Source organism: Rana temporaria, chromosome 4 (genome assembly GCF_905171775.1).
Source record: "Rana temporaria chromosome 4, aRanTem1.1, whole genome shotgun sequence".
Classification (NCBI taxonomy): Eukaryota; Metazoa; Chordata; class Amphibia; order Anura; family Ranidae; genus Rana; species Rana temporaria.
In genome coordinates, this window is record NC_053492.1 from 252,427,701 (window position 1) to 252,449,716 (window position 22,016).

Below are 22,016 nucleotides of genomic sequence, written 5' to 3' on the forward strand. Positions count from 1 at the left end.
TGGTGATTGATGTAAGCCACTGCTGTAGCATTGTCGGACTGAATCCGAACCAGGTGGCCCTGTAACCTACTTGTCCAAGTTCTGAGGGCCAAGTATACTGCCCGTAACTCCAGTAGTTTTATGGGTAGCTCTCTCTCGGCTTTGGTCCAGGTTCCCTTGGCTGAAGCCTCTTCCAATTCAGCTCCCCAGCCCGTTAGGCTGGCATCCGTTGACACCACCTTCCAGGTGATTGGGCAAAAGAATCTTCTTTTCTGCAAGTTCTTGGTCCTTAACCACCAACTGAAGTCCCGGTGCACCTGTGAAGACAGGCGCATGGGTAAATCCAGAGCTTGGATCTTCCTGTTCCAGGCAGCTAAAATATCGCCTTGAAGCAGCCTCCAATGAAACTGGGCGTAAGGGACAGCCTCGAAAGGCGGCTACCATCTTCCCCAATAGCCTCATGCAAAGGCAAATGGATGGTCTCTTTTTTGCTTTGACCTTGTGGATCAGATCCCTTAGTGATTTGATCTTTGACTCTGATAGAAATACACGGCTTTGGGCTGTATCTATGATCATGCCCAGATACTCTACCCTTCTTTGGGCTTGTAGTGAGGATTTTTGTAAGTTTACTATCCATCCTAACTTTTCCAGGTATCCTATTGTAGTGGATACAGCGTGATCTAACCCTGCCACCGATTGATCTATCACAAGTAGATTGTCAAGCTAGGCTGTTATCACTATGCCCTGTGCTCTGAGATTTGCTAGCAGAGGGGCTAGTACTTTTGTAAATACTCGGGGTGCGGTGGCTACCCCAAAAGGCAGAGCCACAAATTGGAAGTGGTGATGCTCTGCCGCAAACCTTTGGAACCTTTGGTGAGCGGGATGGATAGGCACATGTAAATAGGCATCCTTGATGTCTATTGACGCCATTAATTCTCCGCCTAGTAGGGTGGCGACTACTGAACGAATAGTTTCCATCCGGAAATGGCGAATGTTTAGAAACTGATTTAGTGATCTCAGATCCAGAATGGGTCTGACGTCTTCGTTTGGTTTTGAGATCACAAAAAGGTTTCGAAAAAAACCCTGAACCTTGCTCCCTTAAGGGTACTTCCGTGACTACCCCTTGGGACAGCAAGTGATCCAATTCCTTGAAGAAGGGTGCTCTTTGGAGAGCCTTGAGCTTCGGAACTGAGAAGATGGGATCTCTCGGAACTCCAGCTCGTACCCTAGGGATACAGTGGATACCACCCATCTGTCCCGGATCTCTGTCTGCCATACCGCTGAAAACTGACGAAGCCGTCCCCCCACTCGACCGAGCAGGGGCGCTTCTTCATGCAGAGGTTTTGGGGATTTGTTTGTTAGCCTTAGAACCCCACTGTTTTCTTCCTCTCTGAGGCTGCTCTTCCTTGGCTTTTGTGGCTGGCTGAAAATGCTGTCGCCACTGGCTGGAGGTGGATTTACCAGGAGTCGGGGATAGACAACGTTTAAAACAAGGTCGCTTGTTTTTTTTCTTCTCTGGTAACAGCATAGACTTTCCGCTGGAAATCTTTTGGATATACAGTATTTCTCAAAGTCTTCCCCGAAGAGGCGTTCACTATGAAAAGGAAAACTCGCTAGAAGCCTTTTGCATGGCACTTCCGCAGACCAATTTTTTAACCAAAGGACTCTGCGCATATGCACCAACTGGAGTGTAAGACGAAATGCCTGCTGGATCGAATCTCTCATAGCATCTATTGTAAAACACAAGGCCTTGGGAAAATTTTCCCTCAATTTGGCCTGTTCTGGAGACAACTCCTTAAGTCCCTCCTTTACCTGGTCCATGAGGACCTGACACATACCCACTGCAGCTACAGCAGGTTGTGCGACTGCACCTGCCAGCAGGAAGGAAGATTTCAATAAGGATTCCAACCTCTTCTCTGAAGGGTCCTTAAACACCTGTACGTCATCTACTGGACAAATCAGGTTTTTGTTCACACAAGATATGGCTGCATCTACCGCAGGTAAACTCCACTTCTTGGTAAATTCCTCCTCCATGGGATAAAGAATTTAAAATTTCTTTGGAGGAGAGAAGCGCTTGTCTGGGTGCAACCAGTCTGCGTAAATTAGCTTCTTTAGCAGCGGATGAACTGGGAAAGAGCCTTAACTCTGCAGAGATTTTAATGAACCTAGAGAGGAGGCAGGTGATTCAGATAACTCAGAAGGGGGCAGCCTGAATGCAGTACGTACTGCTTCAGCATAACATTGCACCTGCGATCTTAGCATCTGGGAGGCAGAAAAAGGCTCCTCTGATACCCCTGACCCAACCAACTCCTCATCCCTGTCCTCTGCAGATATAGCTTCATCCTCCTCCCTCTCCTCTTCAGATCTTTCTGACAGAGGATCTAAAGCTGACGAAGGAGATCTGCTTCGCTTTTTGTGTCCTCACAAAGCGAACCCGTCATAGTAGGAATCATGGAGCAGTACAGGGGGTGATGCCAGTGTGCCGCTCGGTCTGGCATCACCCCCTGTACTGCTCCATTATTCCTACTATGATGGGTTTATCTGCATGTAACCGGCCGGTACTGCAGATTTAAGGCTGTTTTTCCAACTGCAAATTGTGAGTTTTTAACCCATATGAATTTGTAAACAATAAATTTTAAAAAGGTTTTTACACTATCGAGGCATCCTTGTCTCTTTCCATGTATATGTGAATACCACTTTTGGAGTTACTGATTAAGGAGATGATCCATGCCAGGCTGTCCACTTCCAAATGAGCCCAGCAGTTTGCCATATACTACATGTGACTTGTGGTCCACTGTAACTAAGGGACCAACTTGTTCTGGTAAGCAGATTTGTATGCTTTTTGGTGGTCTCCATTGGATTATCACCTATCAACATACGCCAAAATGTATTGCACAAGTTCACAATAATTAGGACTTTTTGCACCTGGGTGGAGGAGGATTTCAACTCCCCTTTTTCTCCCTCCTTTGTTGACTTCAGAATATCTGGACAATATTTTCTGTTTTGATATTCCTTTTATAAATCGCACTAGCCCTCTCTGTTTGGAGAACTATGGGCTTTTGTCACGTATGAGGACACATCCACGAATCCACATTTATATGTTTTTGGGTTGTATTAGTGTTTTTTTTCCACCATATATATATATATATGTTCATGTAACAAATGTCATATCTATGTACATTGTTCACCAGTTATTAGCGCAATTCTTTTTCCTATTTCGTCCACTGTCTATATAATACAGCGAATCGCAGCTTCACTATTGTTTGCATCACAGCAACAAACATATTTTTGTTACACGGTTTATTTTTATGTTATTAGCACAGTTTACACCACATTTTTTCCATTAAAGAAGGAAAGGCCTAAAATCTGACACAGCATCCATTGCTAGCACTGCACCTGGAAACAAACCTGTTCAGTCAGTATGCAGTTGAAGCAGGATACCAGGGGGGTCTGCATCTGGCAACCTCTACCTGCAATACACTCAGGTGTATGGCTTTACTCTTCCAGGTCCAGGATGAACATGGCAAACAGGATTAGATGATGAAGTTCTGCCCAGACCAGCATCTTCCTTGATGGTTGAGTTATGCCACACCATGGCATTGTTCAACTGGATCCAGGTGACATTTCATGGAGAGAATTCAGCAATATAGAAACAGCCATGTCTACTGAAACTCTAGGATGTAAACCGGGAGACAAGAATTCTTCAACAATAAGAATTCCTGGAGTGGGAAGGTGCCATATCCCCAGCCCAACAGGCTAGCATCCATCCAATGACAGGATCTTCTAGAATGTGGAAAAGATACAATTCTCTGATTCCATAGCCGAAAGACTGATCCACCCAAGAAAGAACTACCTAGGCCTCAGAGGGAGACAAGCCAGTCTGCTCAGAAACTTGGCCACCTTATCCCAAAACAAGAGTGTACTGCTGAGTTTAGGGGGAGATTGAACAAGAGGTGCCACTTTGAAGAGTGTTACCCACTGATCCATGACTCTCATGCAACAGCTGAAAGGCAGATGACTTTCAACACAAAGAGCTGGAATACGAGACATTTACAGTGCCAATTTCTGAAGTTTCTGGTCCAACCAAATCATTGTGACATCTGGTGAACACTCGGGGTGCAGAGGCGAGATGGAAAATTCAGATTTCTGGAAAGACCGGGATCTGTAGGTATAAGTCCTAACTGACGATTAAAGTCAGAAGGTTACACTGGAGAAGAGAAGCAATGGTAGATTAGTTGGGTAACATCTACATTTTAAAGCCCTGAATGAGGCAGATGTTCCCACTGGAAAAAACAACAGTGACTGAGTTAATGTGAAACTCCTGAAACCTTACAGGTAATGACACACTGGACCAGAAGACCCAAACGAGCAAGATGGAAATCTGCTAATCTGTGCACCATATCAATTAGAGCTTAACCATTCTTATCATTCAGGAATAAAAACAGAAGATTTAGACTCTTCAACTAAACCCATCAATTACCAGTTATAATCACTGTGACGGAAGACTCAGAAGTTGGTAAGGCTGCAGAAAGAGCAGCTATAGAATCTACTGGGGAAAGACATAGAAACCCTATATAGAGTCAGCAAAGAACTGGGTGAATTGGCTCACAAAGTCTTGCATGACTGTTATAGGAGCCCTGATGATCAAGGCAGGAGACTTGGTCTCACCTGGCTAGGGAAGATTCCAATGATAAAATAAACTCTAGGAGCAGAGTAGAACAGGATTCAAGGTAGCAGGCACTGGCACCTTTAGAAGACACACAGCGACCTTTGCATAAGGTAGCTCCTAGTGCTCAGAGTGACCTTCCTACTCACTGAATGAGCAAGCACTGAGGCAATCCCAATAGCTATGGACCTGAAGGCACTCAACAGTTAACTTGCCACCAGAGCATATAGAGCTTAAGGTGGAACGTAGTACCCAAAGGTCACTTCTAGGCTTTTCCTGCAACATTTAGTTCAGCAGGGTTTGACCGTAGCACCTAGGGACTACTATTTTTGCCAGGACCTTTTTTTATTTTTCTTTAACAGCAGAGCTGAGGAAAATAAGTCTACCCTTCTAGGTCATTGGGTAGTGGTAGAGGTTTTGCTGGACTGGCTACAGTTATTGTTTACCAGGGTCCAAGTCTCATGTAGAAGTCAGTATAACCCAAAGAATACTAAATGGATGAGAAAGAAAATAATATTATATATATACACACACACACACACACACACACACACACACACACACACACACACAGTATTTCAGTATGTACACCCCTCACATTTTTGTAAATATTTTATTATATCTTGTCATGTGACAATACTGAAGAAATTACACTTTGCTACAATGTAAAGTAGTGAGTGTACAGCTTGTATAACAGTGTAAATCTGCTGCCCCCTCAAAATAACTCAACACAGCCATTAATGTCTAAACCGCTGGTAACAAAAGTGAGCACACTCCTAAGTGAACATGTCCAAATTGGGCCCAAAGTGTCAATATTTTGTGTGGCCACCATTATTTTCCAGCACTGCCTTAACCCTCTTGGACATGGAGTTCACCAGAGCTTCACAGGTTGCCTCTAGAGTCCTCTTCCATTCCTACATGACAACATCACGGAGCTGGTGGATGGTAGAGACCTCGCACTCCCCCCTCCTTCGGTTTGAGGATGCCCCACAGATGCTTAATAGGGTTTAGGTCTGGAGACATGCTTGACCATCACCATCACCTTTACCCTCAGCTTCTTTAGCAAGGCAGTGGTCGTCTTCAAGGTGTGTTTGGGGTCGTTATGTTGGAATTCGGCCCAGTTTCTGAAGGGAGGGGATCATGTTCGGCTTCAGTATGTCAAGGTACATGTTGACATTCATGGTTTCCTCAATGAACTGTAGCTCCCCAGTGCCGGCAGCACTCATGCAGCCCCAGACCATGACACACTCACCACCATGCTTGACTGTAGGCAAGAAAAACTTGTCATTGTACTCCTCACCTGGTTTCCGCCACACATGAACATCTGAACCAAAAAAGTTTATCTTGGTCTCATCAGACCACAGGACATGGTTCCAGTCCTTAGTCTGCATGTCTTCAGCAAGATGATGCTTTCATGTGCATCATATTTAGAAGAGGCTTGCTTCTGGGATGACAGCCATGCAAACCAATTTGATGCAGTGTGCAGCGTATGGTCTGAGCACTGACAGGCTAACCCCCAACCCTTCAACCTCTGCAGCAATGCTGGCAGCACTCATACATCTATTTCCCAAAGACAACCTCTGGATATGACGCTGAGCACGCTGTGCACTCAACTTCTTTGGTCAACTATGGCGAGGCCTGTTCTTACTGGAACCTGGCCTGTTAAACCGTTGTATGGTCTTGCTCAGTTTCAGGGTCTTGGCCATCTTCTTATAGCCTAGGCCAGGGGTGTCAAACTGGCGGCCCTCCAGCTGTTCTGAAACTACAAGTCCCATCATGCCTCTGCCTGTGAGAGTCATGCTTGTAACTGTTAGCCTTGCAATGCCTCATGGGACTTGTAGTTTTGCAACAGCTGGAGGGCCGCCAGTTTGACACCCCTGGCCTAGGCCATCTTTACGTAGAGCAACAATTCTTTATTTCAGATCCTCAGAGAGTTCTTTGCCATTAGGGGTCATGTTGAACTTTCAGTGACCAGTATGAGAGAGTGAGAGCGATAACACCAAATTTAACACACCTACTGCCCATTCACACCTGAGACCTTGTAACACTAACGAGTCACATGACATCGGGGAGGGAAACGTTTGGACATTTTCACTAAGGGGTGTACTCACATTTGTTGCCAGTAGTTTAGACATCAATGGCTGTGTTGAGGTATTTGGAGGGGACAGTAAATTTACACTGTTATACAAGCTATTGTATACTCACTACTTTACATTGTAGCAAAATGCAATTTCTTCAGTGTTGTCACAAAATGCTGTTACTGGCAGGAGCTCCAGGTAAGAAACAGCAGCAGATTTACAAAAAATCTGAATAAGAAACTGTATACAGTGAGACATGATGCCAAATTTACAAACAAAAAAATTTGTGTTCCATATGTTATATTATACTAACCCCCTGGTTGTCATGTAGATCATACGGGTGTAGTGCTTCCTGAGAACAGGAATTCTAAGTTCAGAGTACTACTGTAAAGCCAAATGCATGTAGACAACTAACATTTTTAGAAGTATGCAATGCAAGTATTAGGAATTAATTGCAGTATAGATATTAGACTCACTTCTATGCCCTTGTCCCACTGTTTGAAAATTCTGGCCAGAACGACCTGGAGGATATGAGTATAAAACAGCAAACAATTGTACGAAAGATAACTAATAAATGCAGCAGCAGTCACTATTAGAAAGCCTAAGGAAAAATGTATACACAATAACCAGACTTTTATTTGTCTGATGTTAATAAATTGCTATGATGTTATATTTTCAGTTATGATCACAAGGTTTTAGGTACACCATTCCATTATTGTGGAGGTTTATGAGCTTTTGCATCCATAGATATCTAAAGGGAAATCAAACACATCCAACTAGATAATTGCTTAGGGTAACAGCAATGAGTAAATTACACTCCTACTCTACATACTCTCCCCACTGTAAAGTCACAACAGAAAGTATGTAAACGGTTTAGTGAATGCTGCATTTATTAATTCTTATAAACTACAGAAAAATGAAAATTTTTTGACTGATGTCCTACAATGACCTATGTAGTGAATACCACAGCACAGCACATCTGTAAAAATAAATAAAAATAAAACATTTTTATCAATAATGTGCAACAAGCATTACCAGCAGAATGAGTTTTCCATTGATACTTCATCCTGTTTTCAGTACACTTCTCACACAGCAGTTTGTTGTTCCCCATCAAGAGCTCTACAGATGTAAACTGGTAGAGACAGGACTGCACAGAGCATTCTTTGGAGCTGGTTACATAACCCTGGGAGAGTGTTTGGAAAGCAGTTTGAGGATTCTGGGATAGCACACACTTTGGATGTGAACAAGGTTCCTCTTCACATGAACCCATGTTATCCTCCATAGGATTCAGGCTGAGCTTTGACAGAGGCCCAGTGACAGCATCAAGTGATGAGCGTAAGAAATCATTAATGGCAGAATGATTTCCATCAGTTTTATGATTTGTATGACTGTTGTTTTCTCTGTTGATTTCCGTTTGGGCTAATAAATTCTCACACTCGGAAGCTTCGCTATCTGCATCTCCACTGCTTTCCAGTTGGCTATCCTGGTCTATTTCACTGCCATCTGACTGGCTGCCAGTCTTGGGAACATTGTTATTTGTACCAACTTGAGACTTCTCTCTGTTTTCTTGCAATAATCTAAGGTTTTTGTTGTCATTAGATGTGGATTCATAAGCTGACTGCTGTTCTTTTCTCCACTGGTCCTAAAGTAAAACGAAAAGATTAGATTTTAAATAGCTAAAGGGAAATTATAGTGTTATTTGGCAGTGGTGTACCTAGCACATCCAGCACCCAGGGCCAGTCTTTTTTCTTATCCCCCAACCCCCTGCTTCCCAAAAAATTATGTCAAGAAGTAAAGCACATGTGGTCAAATTGCATGGATAGTGGGGGAGGCTTATAGGGGCATAGTTATATAAAACTTGAGCATACTCCCCTATATAGGCTCAGCACACATTTGCATTAGTCCTTTTATCCACAAAATATGCTTTAATGACTGTGCCACAGACAAGAGTGTAACAGACTCGTACAAACCTCACACACTCATTTTAATAAAATAAGACTTTCTACACACAGCCTACCTTAAAGTGGAACTTCACTCTCCCAATCAACATTGATTATTTTCATGCTGCCAGCATTAGTACATAGATATGATATACTTTCCTATTTACTTTTTTAAAAACTTATTTTTGTACATTTCTTTAGCTATTTTCTGGTTTCTTGCCTAGGCAAATGATTTCATACATTCCAAGCATTTTCAGGAGGGAGGAAGGGTTTTCTCAGCTAAGCACACTCTCCTGCTTGCATGCCCGAACTAAGGGCAGATGCATTCCAGGAAGTAAATGCTACATGAATCCTCTGCGCTTACTCAAGATGGCAAAGGCCAGGAATGCTAGGGGGGGTGTTGTTCAAAATGATATCTCAATAAAATAAAGCATAGAAACATGTATAGATGGAGGAGTTTGCTTTGAATAGTAAAAATAAATTAAATGGTGTTTTTGGTTTGTGGGTGCTCATATGCAGTGAAGATCTGCTTTAGATACTTGCCGACCAGCCGCCGTATAACTGTTATATAACTGTTATAACTGTAAAACAGTTATACGGCGGCAGGTCGGCTCTGCGGGGCGAGATCACGTAGCTATACGTCATTCCCCCCGAGTAGCCAATAGGGGTGCGCGCGCACCGCCAGAGGCGTGTGCCCGGCGGTCACGATCACCGCCGGGCACCAGCGATCGCTCGTTACAGAGCGAGAACTGGGAGCTGTGTGTGTAAACACACAGCTCCCGGTCCTGTCAGGGGGGGAAATGACCTATTATCTGTTCATTTTTGTTTAGAACGCAAAAACTAAAAACCGCAGAGGTGATCAAATACCACCAAAAGAAAGCTCTATTTGTGGTAAAAAAAGGATGCCAATTTTGTTTGGGAGCCACGTCGCACGACCGCGCAATTGTCAGTTAAAGCGATGCAGTGCCGAATCGCAAAAAGTAAGTTAAGTGGTTAAAGAAGAACTTCGGGAGTAATGTACTTAGAGTGCAGTGATCAGGAGTATTTAATGTAAAACACAGTGAGGGGACTTTACCAAAACTGGAGCAGCCAGAATCTGGAGCAGCTGTGCATGGCAACCAATCAGCTTTTAGCTTCAGCTTGTTCAGTTAAGCTTTGAAAGTGAAAGACAGCAGCCGACTTATTGCCATGCACAGCAACTCCACAGTGCAGAGGTCAGGAGTGGGTAATGTACAGCAGTGTTTAACGCCGTTGTATACCCTCTTGTCATACTTGCACCTACAGGTAAGCCTACATTAAGGCTTACCTTTAGCTGCTTGCAATATCTCCTTAACCTACATGGTTAAGGAGATATTTGCAGAAAAGTGGGCACCGTTGTCTACAGTGCATGCGCGCCGTAGACAACGGCGCAGGTGCACCGAGCGTGGCGGGTCTTGAATGGGAGCCTGCCGGAAAGTGATGAAAATGTGCGCATGGACGGGGATCGTGCTGTTCTGCGCACATGCGCGGGAGTGACGCCATCGCCGCTCCGGCCAGTCACAGCGCCGGAGCGGCGATACACCTTTATCAAGAATACACAAATCCATAGTAACAGTGCCATCTGTAAGGTCTATATCCAGGACTGAGATGGCAGCATACTCATTTTGAACTCATCTGCAGGCTCTGACAAATGGTTCTGGGCCCCCTAAGGAGAAGGGGAGGCAGTATGAACTAGTAGGAGCGAGTCTCCTGTGTCTACGATAGGAACCTTTTCATAAGACCCCCTAGTGGCACCGGGCCCAAATGGTCAGTCCACCCCAAATCTTCACCGCCAATTTGCCGCCCTTCTTAAAGGGATGCCGACGTGACACATGGAGGGGGACGCAGAGGCGTCACGTGGACTGGGAAGCAGAGGCGACACGTGGAGTGGGAAGCAGAGGCGACACGTGGACTGGGAAGCAGAGGCGACACGTGGACTGGGAAGCAGAGGCGACACGTGGACTGGGAAGCAGAGGCGACACGTGGACTGGGAAGCAGAGGCGACACGTGGACTGGGAAGCAGAGGCGACACGTGGACTGGGAAGCAGAGGCGACACGTGGACTGGGAAGCAGAGGCGACACGTGGACGCGGAAGCAGAGGCGACACGTGGACGCGGAAGCAGAGGCGACACGTGGACTGGGATGCAGAGGCGACACATGGACTGGGATGCAGTGGCGACATGTGGACTGGGATGCAGAGGCGACATGTGGACTGGGATGCAGAGGTGACATGTGGACAGGGATGCAGAGGTGACATGTGGACTGGGATGCATAGGCGATATGTGGACTGGAATGCAGAGGTGACATGTGGACAGGGACGCAGAGGTGACATGTGGACAGGGACGCAGAGGTGACATGTGGATCCAACTTCATCTGGTGGATTGGGTCCTTAAAGTGGACGATTAACCTTACTATTTTTAATCCTTATGCTGCTAGTATTAGTAAATAGATAGGAACATATATACTGGTTTTAAACTTTTTTTTTTAATTTCTTCAGAGCCTGGTTTCCAGGCCTAGGCAAATGATGTCATACATCCAAGGAGTCTTCAATGCTACATGAATAGTAATGCCCTTACATCTGTAAACACGGTCAGAAATGCTGGGGGGGGGGGGGGGGAGGGGGGTTCGAAAGTGATTTTCCAACAAAATAAAGCATGAAGACATGAAACAATGGATGCATTTGCTTTGAATGCTCAAAATTAATTAAATTGTATTTTTGGTTAGTGATGCTTAGATGCAGTCTAGTTCTGATTTAAGCAGTTACAACAACAACTGGAGCTGATCATTGTAAGCACCCTGTCAGTGTTAAATGGTTTGTCTCCATCTTCTAACTCACTTTTGCTGGACAGTCAGTTAATGGAAAAAAAACAGACTTACTGGCTGGATTAACAGGTGAAATATTCCTTTACATTTCGTACCTGGGGGGCTGTAAAGTAAGCATGTGAAATTGCGCATGTTTCCCGTACTCAGAACTGACTCGCTGCTATAATGAATTGTCGGCTCCCGGCAATTCAGACAGGATTCATTCATAAGAAAAAAAAAAAAGCGTGGGGTCCCCCCAAATTCAATTACCAGGCCCTTCAGGTCTGGTATGGATATTAAGGGGAACACCGCCGTCAATTAAAAAAAAATGACTTGGGGTTCCCCCCAAATATCCATTTCAGACCCCTCAGGTCTGGTGTGGATTTTAACGGGAACTCCACCCCAAATTTAAAAAAAATGGCATGGAGTTCCTCCAAAAATCCACACCAGACCTCTTCAAATATGTAGTTTTTATTAAGCCCAACATGGGCTAAGAGAAAATCCATACAAACATGTGCAAGGGAAACATTCAAAAGGCAATAAGAAGGAGGGGGGGGGGGGACACACATCATCAACAGAACCACAAGGAGAGGGGCAAGGTAGGGGTCCTGCGCAATCACCATATAGAAACGTATTGCATTTCAAATCAACAAACATCACATAATGTGTCCCCACAGGGCCGTATAAACCTGCTAACAGTGAGACCCCCGCACCCCACCAGACCTCTTATCCGAGCACGCAACCTGGCCGGCCGCAGAAAAGAGGGGGGGAGAGAGCGCCCCCCCTCCTGAACCGTACCAGGCCACATGCCCTCAACATGGGGAGGATGTCCCCATGTTGAAGGGGACAAGGGCCTCATCCCCACAACCCTTGCCCAGTGGTTGTGGGGGTCTGTGGGCGGGGGGCTTATCAGAATCTGGAAGACCCCTTTAACAAAGGGGACCCCCAGATCCTGCCCCCCCCTATGTGAATTGGTAATGGGGTACATTGTACCCCTACCATTTCACGAAGGAAGTGTAAATAGTTGTAAAAAAACACACACACCGTGAAAAAAAGTCCTTTATTAAAGAAAAAAAAAATCCAGCGGTGGTAATCCACTCTCGGTCCCGGGTCCCCACTCCAACGTTGTCGGTATCCAGCGACGGGTGATCTCATCTCCGTTCCAGCGATGAGAAGATCGTCCGGGATCCAGAACGCAGCATCACCGGCCGCCTGTCTCCACCGGCAGATGACGCTGCTGGAGCTAGTGACATCCCGTCACGTGACCCCGTCCCCCCCCTGACGCACCCTCTGCTACGTCACTGGGGAAGCCCAGGCTTCGCCCTTGCGTCAGAGGGGGCGGGGTCATGTGACAGGTGCCCCGCCTCACCTATATAAGAAATGTCACTAGCTCCAGCAGCGTCATTCGCCGGGCTGTCTCCGGTGGAGACAGGCGGCCGGCGATGCTGCGCTCTGGATCCCGGACGATCTTCTCATCGCTGGACCGGAGAGGAGATCACCTGTCGCTGGATACCGACAACGTTGGAACGGGGAGCCGGGACCGAGAGTGAATTACCACCGATGGATTTTTTTTTTTAATAAAGGACTTTTTTCCACGGTGTGTGTGTGTGTGTGTTTTTTACAACTATTTACACTTCCTTTGTGAAATGGTAGGGGTACAATGTACCCCATTACCAATTCACATAGGTGGGGGCAAGATCTGGGGGTCCCCTTTGTTAAAGGGGTCTTCCAGATTCTGATAAGCCCCCCGCCCACAGACCCCCACAACCACCGGGCAAGGGTTGTGGGGATGAGGCCCTTGTCCCCATCAACATGGGGACATCCTCCCCATGTTGAGGGCATGTGGTCTGGTACGGTTCAGGAGGGGGGGCGCTCTCTCGTCGCCCCCCCCCCTTTCCTGCGGCTGGCCAGGTTACGTGCTCGGTTAAGGGGTCTGGTGTGGAAACTCCATGCCATTTTTTTTTTATTTGGGGTGGAGTTCCCCTTAAAATCCACACCGGACCTTAAGGGTCTGGAATGGATATTTGGGGGGGGACCCCACATCATTTTTTTTAATTGACGGCGGGGTTTCCCTTTAATATCCATACCTGACCTGAAGGGCCTGGTAATTGAATTTGGGGGGACCCCACGCTTTTTTTTAATGAATGAATTCTCTTGGAATTGCCGGGAGCCGACAATTCATTATAGCCACAAGTCCGTTTTAAATGACTTTTTTTCTTTCAGAAATGACACTTTGTGCAGTGACAGTTCTAACTTTACACCCCCCAGGTACGAAATTTAAAGGAATATTTCACTTTTATTGTTTCACTTTTTAAAACTTTTTTTGCATTGATACATGTCCCCTGGTGTAGAACCCAGGTCACCAAACACTTTTTAGGACAATAACTTGCATATTAGCCTTTAAAATTAACACTTTAGATTTCAAACGTTTGTGTCCCATAGACTTTAACAGGGTTCTAAAGTTCACACAAACGTTTGGGGTGTTCGCAGGTTCTGGTGCGAACTGAACAGGGGGGTGTTCGGCTCATCCCTACTCTTGTATGGTTTATTTTTCTTATGTACAGGAAGAAAATATATGTTTCAAAAAGATTAAAGCTATTGAATCAAGTAAATTTGAAATAGTGCATATGAATATTTCATATTTGCCTATTAGCCACCTGAAGGTTCTCGGAGTTCAGTTTTAACATGTTTATTAGGCCAACCTTTAAGTGTAATTAAAACCAAAAATTAATTAAGGGGCCTGGCTTGGCAATGGAGGAATGAAGAACACACACTTGCTGAGCTCTGCTTAATCCACTTTTTACCGCCATCAGCTAATGAGAAGATTTAAACCTTGTACACACTATGAGAATAATGGATGAATGATCGTCCATTTTATATTTATTTTTTGCTTGTTTGTCTCATATGAAGAAGTTACAAAGGTTACGAAAATTCTCATACGACAGAATTCAACTTCGGAAGTGATTTAATGTATTATATTGTATTCTTTTGTTTTTGAGCATGCGTGGTCTTGGTCTTCCAATTTTATTTGGACCAATACTGTACTGATTAAACGAAAATAGTTTGTTCTGGTCTTGTAGGAGGAAAATTTCCATTCTGATATCAGATGAACGGTCGTGATCAGTTCTAGAAAGCTGTGTACTAACGATCAGATTACCGTAAATCACTTTAAAAGTGGTATTTTTCATCCAATTTTCTGATCGTGTGGTACCAGACATTACTAAAACTGGTGCACACAGAATCTGGTGCAACTGTAAAAACGTAAAACTGGCCTGGAATAGATGGGAGTGTAACATGCTGTTAAGGTGGTTAAAAAGAATGCAGAAAAACATCTGTTATACAGTCAAGATATACACTTACACTGTCTTTTATTGGCGAGTGCTTCCTCTGTATCCTTCCTGATACACTGTTTATACAGTTGCACACAGTACTCTCATCTCCCTGGTTACTTCTGACTTTAGCTCCTTTTCCGTAAACTACAGGTTTTGATACCTAATGTACATTGGACCACACAGAAATGATGCAAAGTTAGCACAAATGTCATTGGCTTCACAATATAACTTAGGTCTAATCTCCGGGCAAACACCAAATTGCACAGATAAAAAAAACCATAAAATTAACTGCCAAAGTATTTGCTATTTCTTTCCACCCTGTCCTGAGATTTACACAGCCCTGCCACATAGTATACCCAGGTGGATGACACCAACATATCTACTACAGTTATAAACTGTAGAAGACATTTTATGATGTACACATTTCACCCCTAGCTTGCTGACTGCACAGTGAAAGGGCAGCAGAGGAATGATCAGGTCACCCCTCTTCACCAAATATACTCCTTATTAACACACATGCATTCAGAACATCCTATTCGCTCCCAGCTGTGCCTCTACTTCTTGTCAGATTGCTGCTGTATTATGGGGGTTTCAAGTGGCTTCAATGTAATGCTATATTATTACCTTGCTGCATTATTGTGTGTCATGACTATATTTTATGGTAAAATTATAGTCATCCAAAAAAAAAAATACACTTAGGGCTTCTTTACATTAGCGATACCCTCAGATAATTGATCCATGTTGGATTTATCCATGTAGAAGGCATTATATCATCTCTTCACTCCCTGTCTTACCCATAAGTAAGTGAATGGGTCATGTTTGGCTGAAGGAATTGCCCTTCGATTGCTACTGGAGGGTAATTGTTGCGCAGCTCCAGCAAATGTACACCTTTGTTGACTACCTTTGCAGCTTAAGGGGGGAGCCGTTGAGGGAGGGCAAAATCATGGCTGAACTGTGTGCTTTTACCACCCAGCCTCAAATGTATACCTAGCTTTATGTTTCCAGTAAACAGCACAACAATACAGAGCAGGTCAGGAGACATTATTTAGCAGTAGGTTATTTATTATGTATAACCCCCTGCTGTCTTTACAATAAATGAAACAAAAAAATATATCTCACATACCCTCCCTTCTATAATCGGCAGTGAAAGATCAATAAATGCTTCCGTCACAGAGGAAATCTACAACAAAGAACAATACAAAAACACAATAACTGCCATTAAACAACTGTCAACAAAATCTTGCAATCTGTATAATTAACTAGTTAGAGCACATCTTCAATATGCGTGTTCAGAGCTGAATACCTGATTTTAGTTTGGGAAATAAACGTAAGATCCTGCAAGGTGAGATGAGAGCTACTTCGCTAGTCAGAAAAACGCAGAGTTTTAGGGCTCATTCACACATTACACTGCGTAAGCTCACATGTTCTCATTTATTGTGTTATTAAGTCAGCCTAGAATGGACTGCCTAAACGCACCAAAAAAGGCGCATGTACCATATCTTGCAGTGCATTACAACGCACACTAGCGTGCATCACATATAATGTGCAATAGAGTAACTGGGCCCTTAAAGTACAATAAAAAAAGATATTAAAACTGGGGTTCTCCTTTTTTGGAGAAACAAAAGAGTGCCTCCTCTGGTGTGTACTAATACACTGGTTCTCAACCTCAGTCCTCAAGTACCCCCAATGAGCATGTTTTCAGGTTTCCCACAGCTGCTTTAAATCAATTTCAATGACATGGTATTGATAAGAGCTATTTTATAAGTTCACAAAACATGGCCCGTTGGGGGTACTTGAGGACCGAGGTTGAGAACCACTGATCTAATGAACTAGCATTACCATATTAGGGGTTATTAGAAAGAATTGTGAAAATTTGTGATAAACCGCGCACCCTATATACACATCAACTTTTAAATGCAAAAAAGGCAATATCGTGAACAACCACAACCACCTACCTACTCTGGGAGCCTGTCTACCGAATTGTTGCAGAGTCTACTGAGAGACCATCCGCTGTATTTGACTGCTGTAATGGGAGTCGTGTAGTTCTGGTAAGTAGGCTGTGTGACAGATGTTGGTGGAGGAAGACTAATAATCACGTTACCGCTGGAGAAGGCAACTTATGCACCATTGGAGGTCCTTTGATGAAAGTTTATGGACACTACACTTATAAACGATTGATTTTTGGACACTATTTACTATAGATTTTTGGACACTATATTTACTATTTATTTAAATTTTTATCATATACCCACTGGAGACATTTGGGGGTAGTCACATGTATTTTTTTGCACCTATGCACTTTAGAGTGAATATTGTATAAGATTTCACATGTTAATTACCCTATGTATGGTCATCCACTGAAGACATCTAGTGGTTGTTCACGATATTGCCTATTTTGCATTTAAAAATTGATGTGTATATAGGGTGCGTGTGGTTTATCACAAATTTTCACACATAAGGTGTCATCTTTACAATGTGCAGCCCCAATAAATAATACTAGAATAACCTTTGCCCAGGTAAGGAAATGATATACTATCTAGTTTCCCTTTCTTTTCACTAATAGAAAGGATTGTCTGGTAAACCTTTTACATTCAGAAACTTTTAGAAAAGGAAAGGACAGTGGTAATGGCAAAATGTAAAAAATTTCGAAAAAAAAGTCCCTTTTTTGGAACTAAATGCAACAATTCACTACCAAAAGTGTTACACTACACTAAACCTTTTACACATATCTTTTTAGTATCACATGGTTTTAAAATGCCAGTATAAAGGACACAAAATGAAAAAAAAAAATGTGCTAAAATAATGTTCCCCTTTCATATCTCAGAAAGTTGGAGGGTATGTAGTCAGATTCAATTATACGAAATAGGTAAGGAATTTGGTTTTTCCCTTGTGTAACTAAAAAAGTCCAAAAGCTATGTACACCCACACTATAGGTACCAACCATGCCTGGGCACACCCTATTCACTCTGTGCAGTGCCGACTTCCACTACTGCTCGGGCCTTCCCGCCTGCTGCCCCCACCCCACACAGTGCTGTTGGCTTCCCTCCTCTTCTCTAGGCTGCTACTGGATGTTTTAGGATGGAGGGTGGGGGAAAAAGCAAAAACATATGTCATTTACTGGCCCTTCCTTTTCGAAAATAAATTTACTATTTATTATGCTTCAGTTTGTTTGAGCTTTGGAGTGCACACCCTAATGCAATAGACTGTGCATACCTATGGCACCAACACTATGCCAGGAGCAAATATAGTGTGAAGCTGTCACTTAAATTGAACAGGTAATCTCAAGCATTAAGGGCCAGATTCACGTAGAGCGGGCGCAATTTTACGTAACCGGTTTACGTTACACCGCCGCAATTTTTCCGATTTAGTGCCCGATCCACAAAGCACTTAGCTGGAAATTTGCGGCGGTGTATCGTAAACAGGTCCGGCGCAAGGCGGCCCAATTCAAATGGGGCGGGTACCATTTAAATTAGGCGCGCTCCCGCGCCGGACGTACTGCGCATGCTCCCGTCGCAAATTTCCCGACGTGCTTTGCGCGAAATTATGACGCGCCGACGTTTTGTGAATCGCGACGTGAAAAAAGAGTTACGCCGGGAAAAGTAAAAAATTTTAAAATAATTCAAAAGCGACGCGGGAAAGACAGGCATACTTTAACATGGTGGAGTACTTTTACACAATGTTAAAGGTGCCCTATCTTTGCGACGGAAATCTAACACTCGCGACGACGTAACGACGGGAAAAAGCTTCATGGATCGCCGTAACTCCTAATTTGCATACCCGACGCTGGTTTACGACGCGAACTCCCCCCAGCGGCGGCCGCGGTACTGCATCCTAAGATCCGACAGTGTAAGTCCATTACACCTGTCGGATCTTCTGCCTATCTATGCGTAACTGATTCTATGAATCAGTCGCATAGTTAGAAACAGAGATACGACGGCGTATCAGGAGATATGCCGTCGTATCTCTTTTGTGAATCTGGCCCTTAGAGTGTAAATTAATATAGTAAATAGCGGCGCTGTGAGTTAGAGACTTTAAATCATAAATAACAAATCACCCAGTGACAAGTGATAATCATTTACATAAATGAGTAATTCTGAATTGCATGAAAAGTGAATCTGTTACATGCTTTTATTCATTTGATTCCATGTGAGTGTAATGTTTCCATGAGATCTACTTTCACGACTGGATATCGATGGGTGATTTAACCTTTTGCGGGTTGTCGTGTATTTGCCAAGCATGAGAGTGCAAGGCAACATCATCTGGTGAGTGTACATCTAAAGGGGAGCGGTGTCACCCTTTGCACGCGGTGTGGTGGATGATTTTTGAAGTCAATCCTGTCATACTACACAGTGTTGAATCACACTGAGCTTTCACGCATGTTTAATGGACTGTTCAGTTGTGGACTTGGTCATTCATTCATGCAATTCAGAATTACTAATTTATGTAAATGATTATCACTTGTCACTGGGTGATTATTTTTTTATGATTTAAAGTCTCTTTACTCACAGCGCCGCTATTTACGATATTAATTTACCTTGTGTAACTAGTTAATGGTGGCTGTGCCTAGACTTGCTTTTGTCTATTTTGTCAATAACTACAAAAACATCTTCATACAGAGACTTATTCAACTGCCATTGAAGAGTCAGATATAAATTATGCCCTTGCTAAAGCAAACAGAAACAGTCTATGTAAAGTGTTTTTTTTTTGCCTTCTGTACTCAATATATTCCCCTGATTCTAAGCAATCAGGGCCCATTATAGAGCTTCATGGGAAAGCACTGCCTGGCCTTCTAGGTTGGAGTGGAGAATGAAGAGAAAACTATGGCGAAAGCCTGGAGGAGTACCTGGGAGCAAAAACAAAACACGAGTTTGAGGAGTTTTCAGTTTGACTGAGCATATCTGTAAACAACCCAACACTTCAATGGCATATTCGTATTGCAGTTAGACAGAAAATAGTCCTCAGTTGTTTAAGTGAACTAACATGGCTGACGTTTTTAAACAGGAAGGACTACATTATTAATATGGCAGAACTTGCTGCAAGTGTAGAATATAAGGATATGAAAATACCAAGATGTCAGTTGCCACAACAGAATATTGCCACAATGTTAGACCAAAAAAGCGTGTCACAATATTTTCTTTTTGCAAATTAGAATGCTGATGGAAGACGTAGAAACATGCATAAGTCCAATTGTCTTTAGACTGACTAGTACCGAGTTTGTGTTCATCTTTTTTTTAAAAAGTACACGCCCCGCTCCTGAAAACAAGGAAAATTGTGGAGATCTGTTCACCAGTTAGCTTTTCAAGGCTCGAGAACGATTCCCCATATATTTCACTATACAATTTTTATTTAAAGAAAAGTGAAATACTGATTCAATGCTTCTAAACACTAAGGCACACTTTTTGCTAACTCTCCTAGATTTATTTCCTCTTGGCAGCAAAAAAATGATTGACGATTGTAAATGCGTGTAGCCTGTTTAGGCCCGTGAATCGCTTGGGTGTCAATTCATTTCATTAGGCTCGTCAAGCATTTTTGCTGCCAAAACGCCACTGCTCCTGGGTTGTTTTTTTCTGCCTTAAAGCACCCCTGTCTCTAAACGCCTATGTGTGCATGGACACGTAGGCCAACATGCAAGGGCGTTTAGAGGTGGGGGAGGACCAAAATGCCAAACGCACCCCCCCAAGGAGTAGCAAAAAAATTAAAAATAAAGAAGTCCAGTGTGCATTAGGGATAAAAGATATTTGAGTTTAAACTTTTAAATACCATAAGAAAAATTAATGTTCTAATCTCAGGTTCCAGGACTATATGTTAGGATCTTTTAGAACCTTTGAAATGGTCAAAGATGAATCAATCAGGTTTTATCATTTATTCTGCATTGCTGATGCAAATCACAATATTAAAAAGTATACTATAAGTCAGTGTTTATCAACAAGGGTGCCATTCCTCCGGAGTGTTGCAAGTACAACACTCAACCTGGGTAAGAGATGGATGAGAGGGCTCTGTGATCAGGAGCGATCTCTGTGGTGGTGGGAGACTTTGAAGTGATGTGGGGGCACTCACATATAGGGGGACTCTGATTCGGTGATGGACTCTGTGGCAATTTGTGGGGGGCCTGATGTGATTGTGTGTGTGTGTGTGTGTGGGGGGGGGGGGTTAAGGACTCACATGAAGTTGGTGAAAGGGGGCCTCTGATGTGAAGGTAATTTTATCAATGTGGTGGTGCACATCATCCCAGGCTCAGGTTCCATATTGATTTCTAACATTTAAATTTACATTTTAGACTGGGGTGCCTTGAGATTTCACATACTTTTAAAAAATGTGTCACAACTGAAAAAAGGTTGAGAAACACTGCTATAGGTAATTGTTCCATTTTTCTTTGCACCCGTTTTATAAAACAGCCACAGTGCTTAACATAAATGCAGGACGAAATCCAGTTTACTGTTTAAAAGACAGTAAATGCAAATCTGATTGATGGCTATGGGTTACTGCACTCTGTTGGCTATACTTGCTGTTCCCTACTGCATTGAAGTAGCCATACATTGCAGATACAATTAAATGATATTTCTACTCACTGCTTCCTAACAGATTCCACAGCTGTTAAGCCACAGTGACTTTTCACATAGACACTAATAAGATATACTTACTTGTTCACATTCCTCACACATGATTGTGCTGGTTAATTCACCAACAAACACTCTATCTATGAAATTTGTCTTTACGCCTTCTCTTCCGTAAGCTAGGGACACAAATCAAATACATTCTTATTAACAAGTATCTGAGGCAATAGATCTCTACAAGAGTTTGTGAAAAACCTGTTAGTATATGTCTAGCCTATTACTTAAATGTTAAGTTCAAACAGAAGGGCAATGAGAATCCTTTTGTACATAATGAAAAGGTTGCAAAAGTGCATTGCAAGACCATAAACTCTGCATTATTCAGAAGGGTCTTGGTTTTAAGAAATCTAGTGTTTTTCCATATTATATTTCTAGAGCAAAGTGGAATCATATTTTAAACTATACCAGTCATAAAATAAATATGTAAGCTGCCATTGCCGACCTCACAAGATGTTAGTTATTTGGCACTAATGCGGATCCTTTGTCCTTAACATTTACTAAGTTTCTAGACAAAAACAAGTAAACAGATAGGATTTCCAACTCAAACTGAGAAACAGTGGGGTATAGTAACAAGTGAAAGTAAGTTCCCA

At 43.2% G+C, this 22,016-nt stretch overlaps 1 protein-coding gene across 1 annotated transcript in view; it reads right to left on the reverse strand.

Annotated features, from left to right (window-relative positions):
• USP45 (ubiquitin specific peptidase 45) overlaps positions 1 to 22,016 on the reverse strand; it is a 225,598-nt gene that overhangs the window by 25,189 nt on the left and 178,393 nt on the right. Inside the window, 4 exon segments of the mRNA XM_040350145.1 lie at positions 7,759 to 8,365; positions 14,844 to 14,975; positions 15,939 to 15,995; positions 21,457 to 21,548. Of these exon segments, the coding sequence (XP_040206079.1) occupies positions 7,759 to 8,365; positions 14,844 to 14,975; positions 15,939 to 15,995; positions 21,457 to 21,548 (888 nt within the window).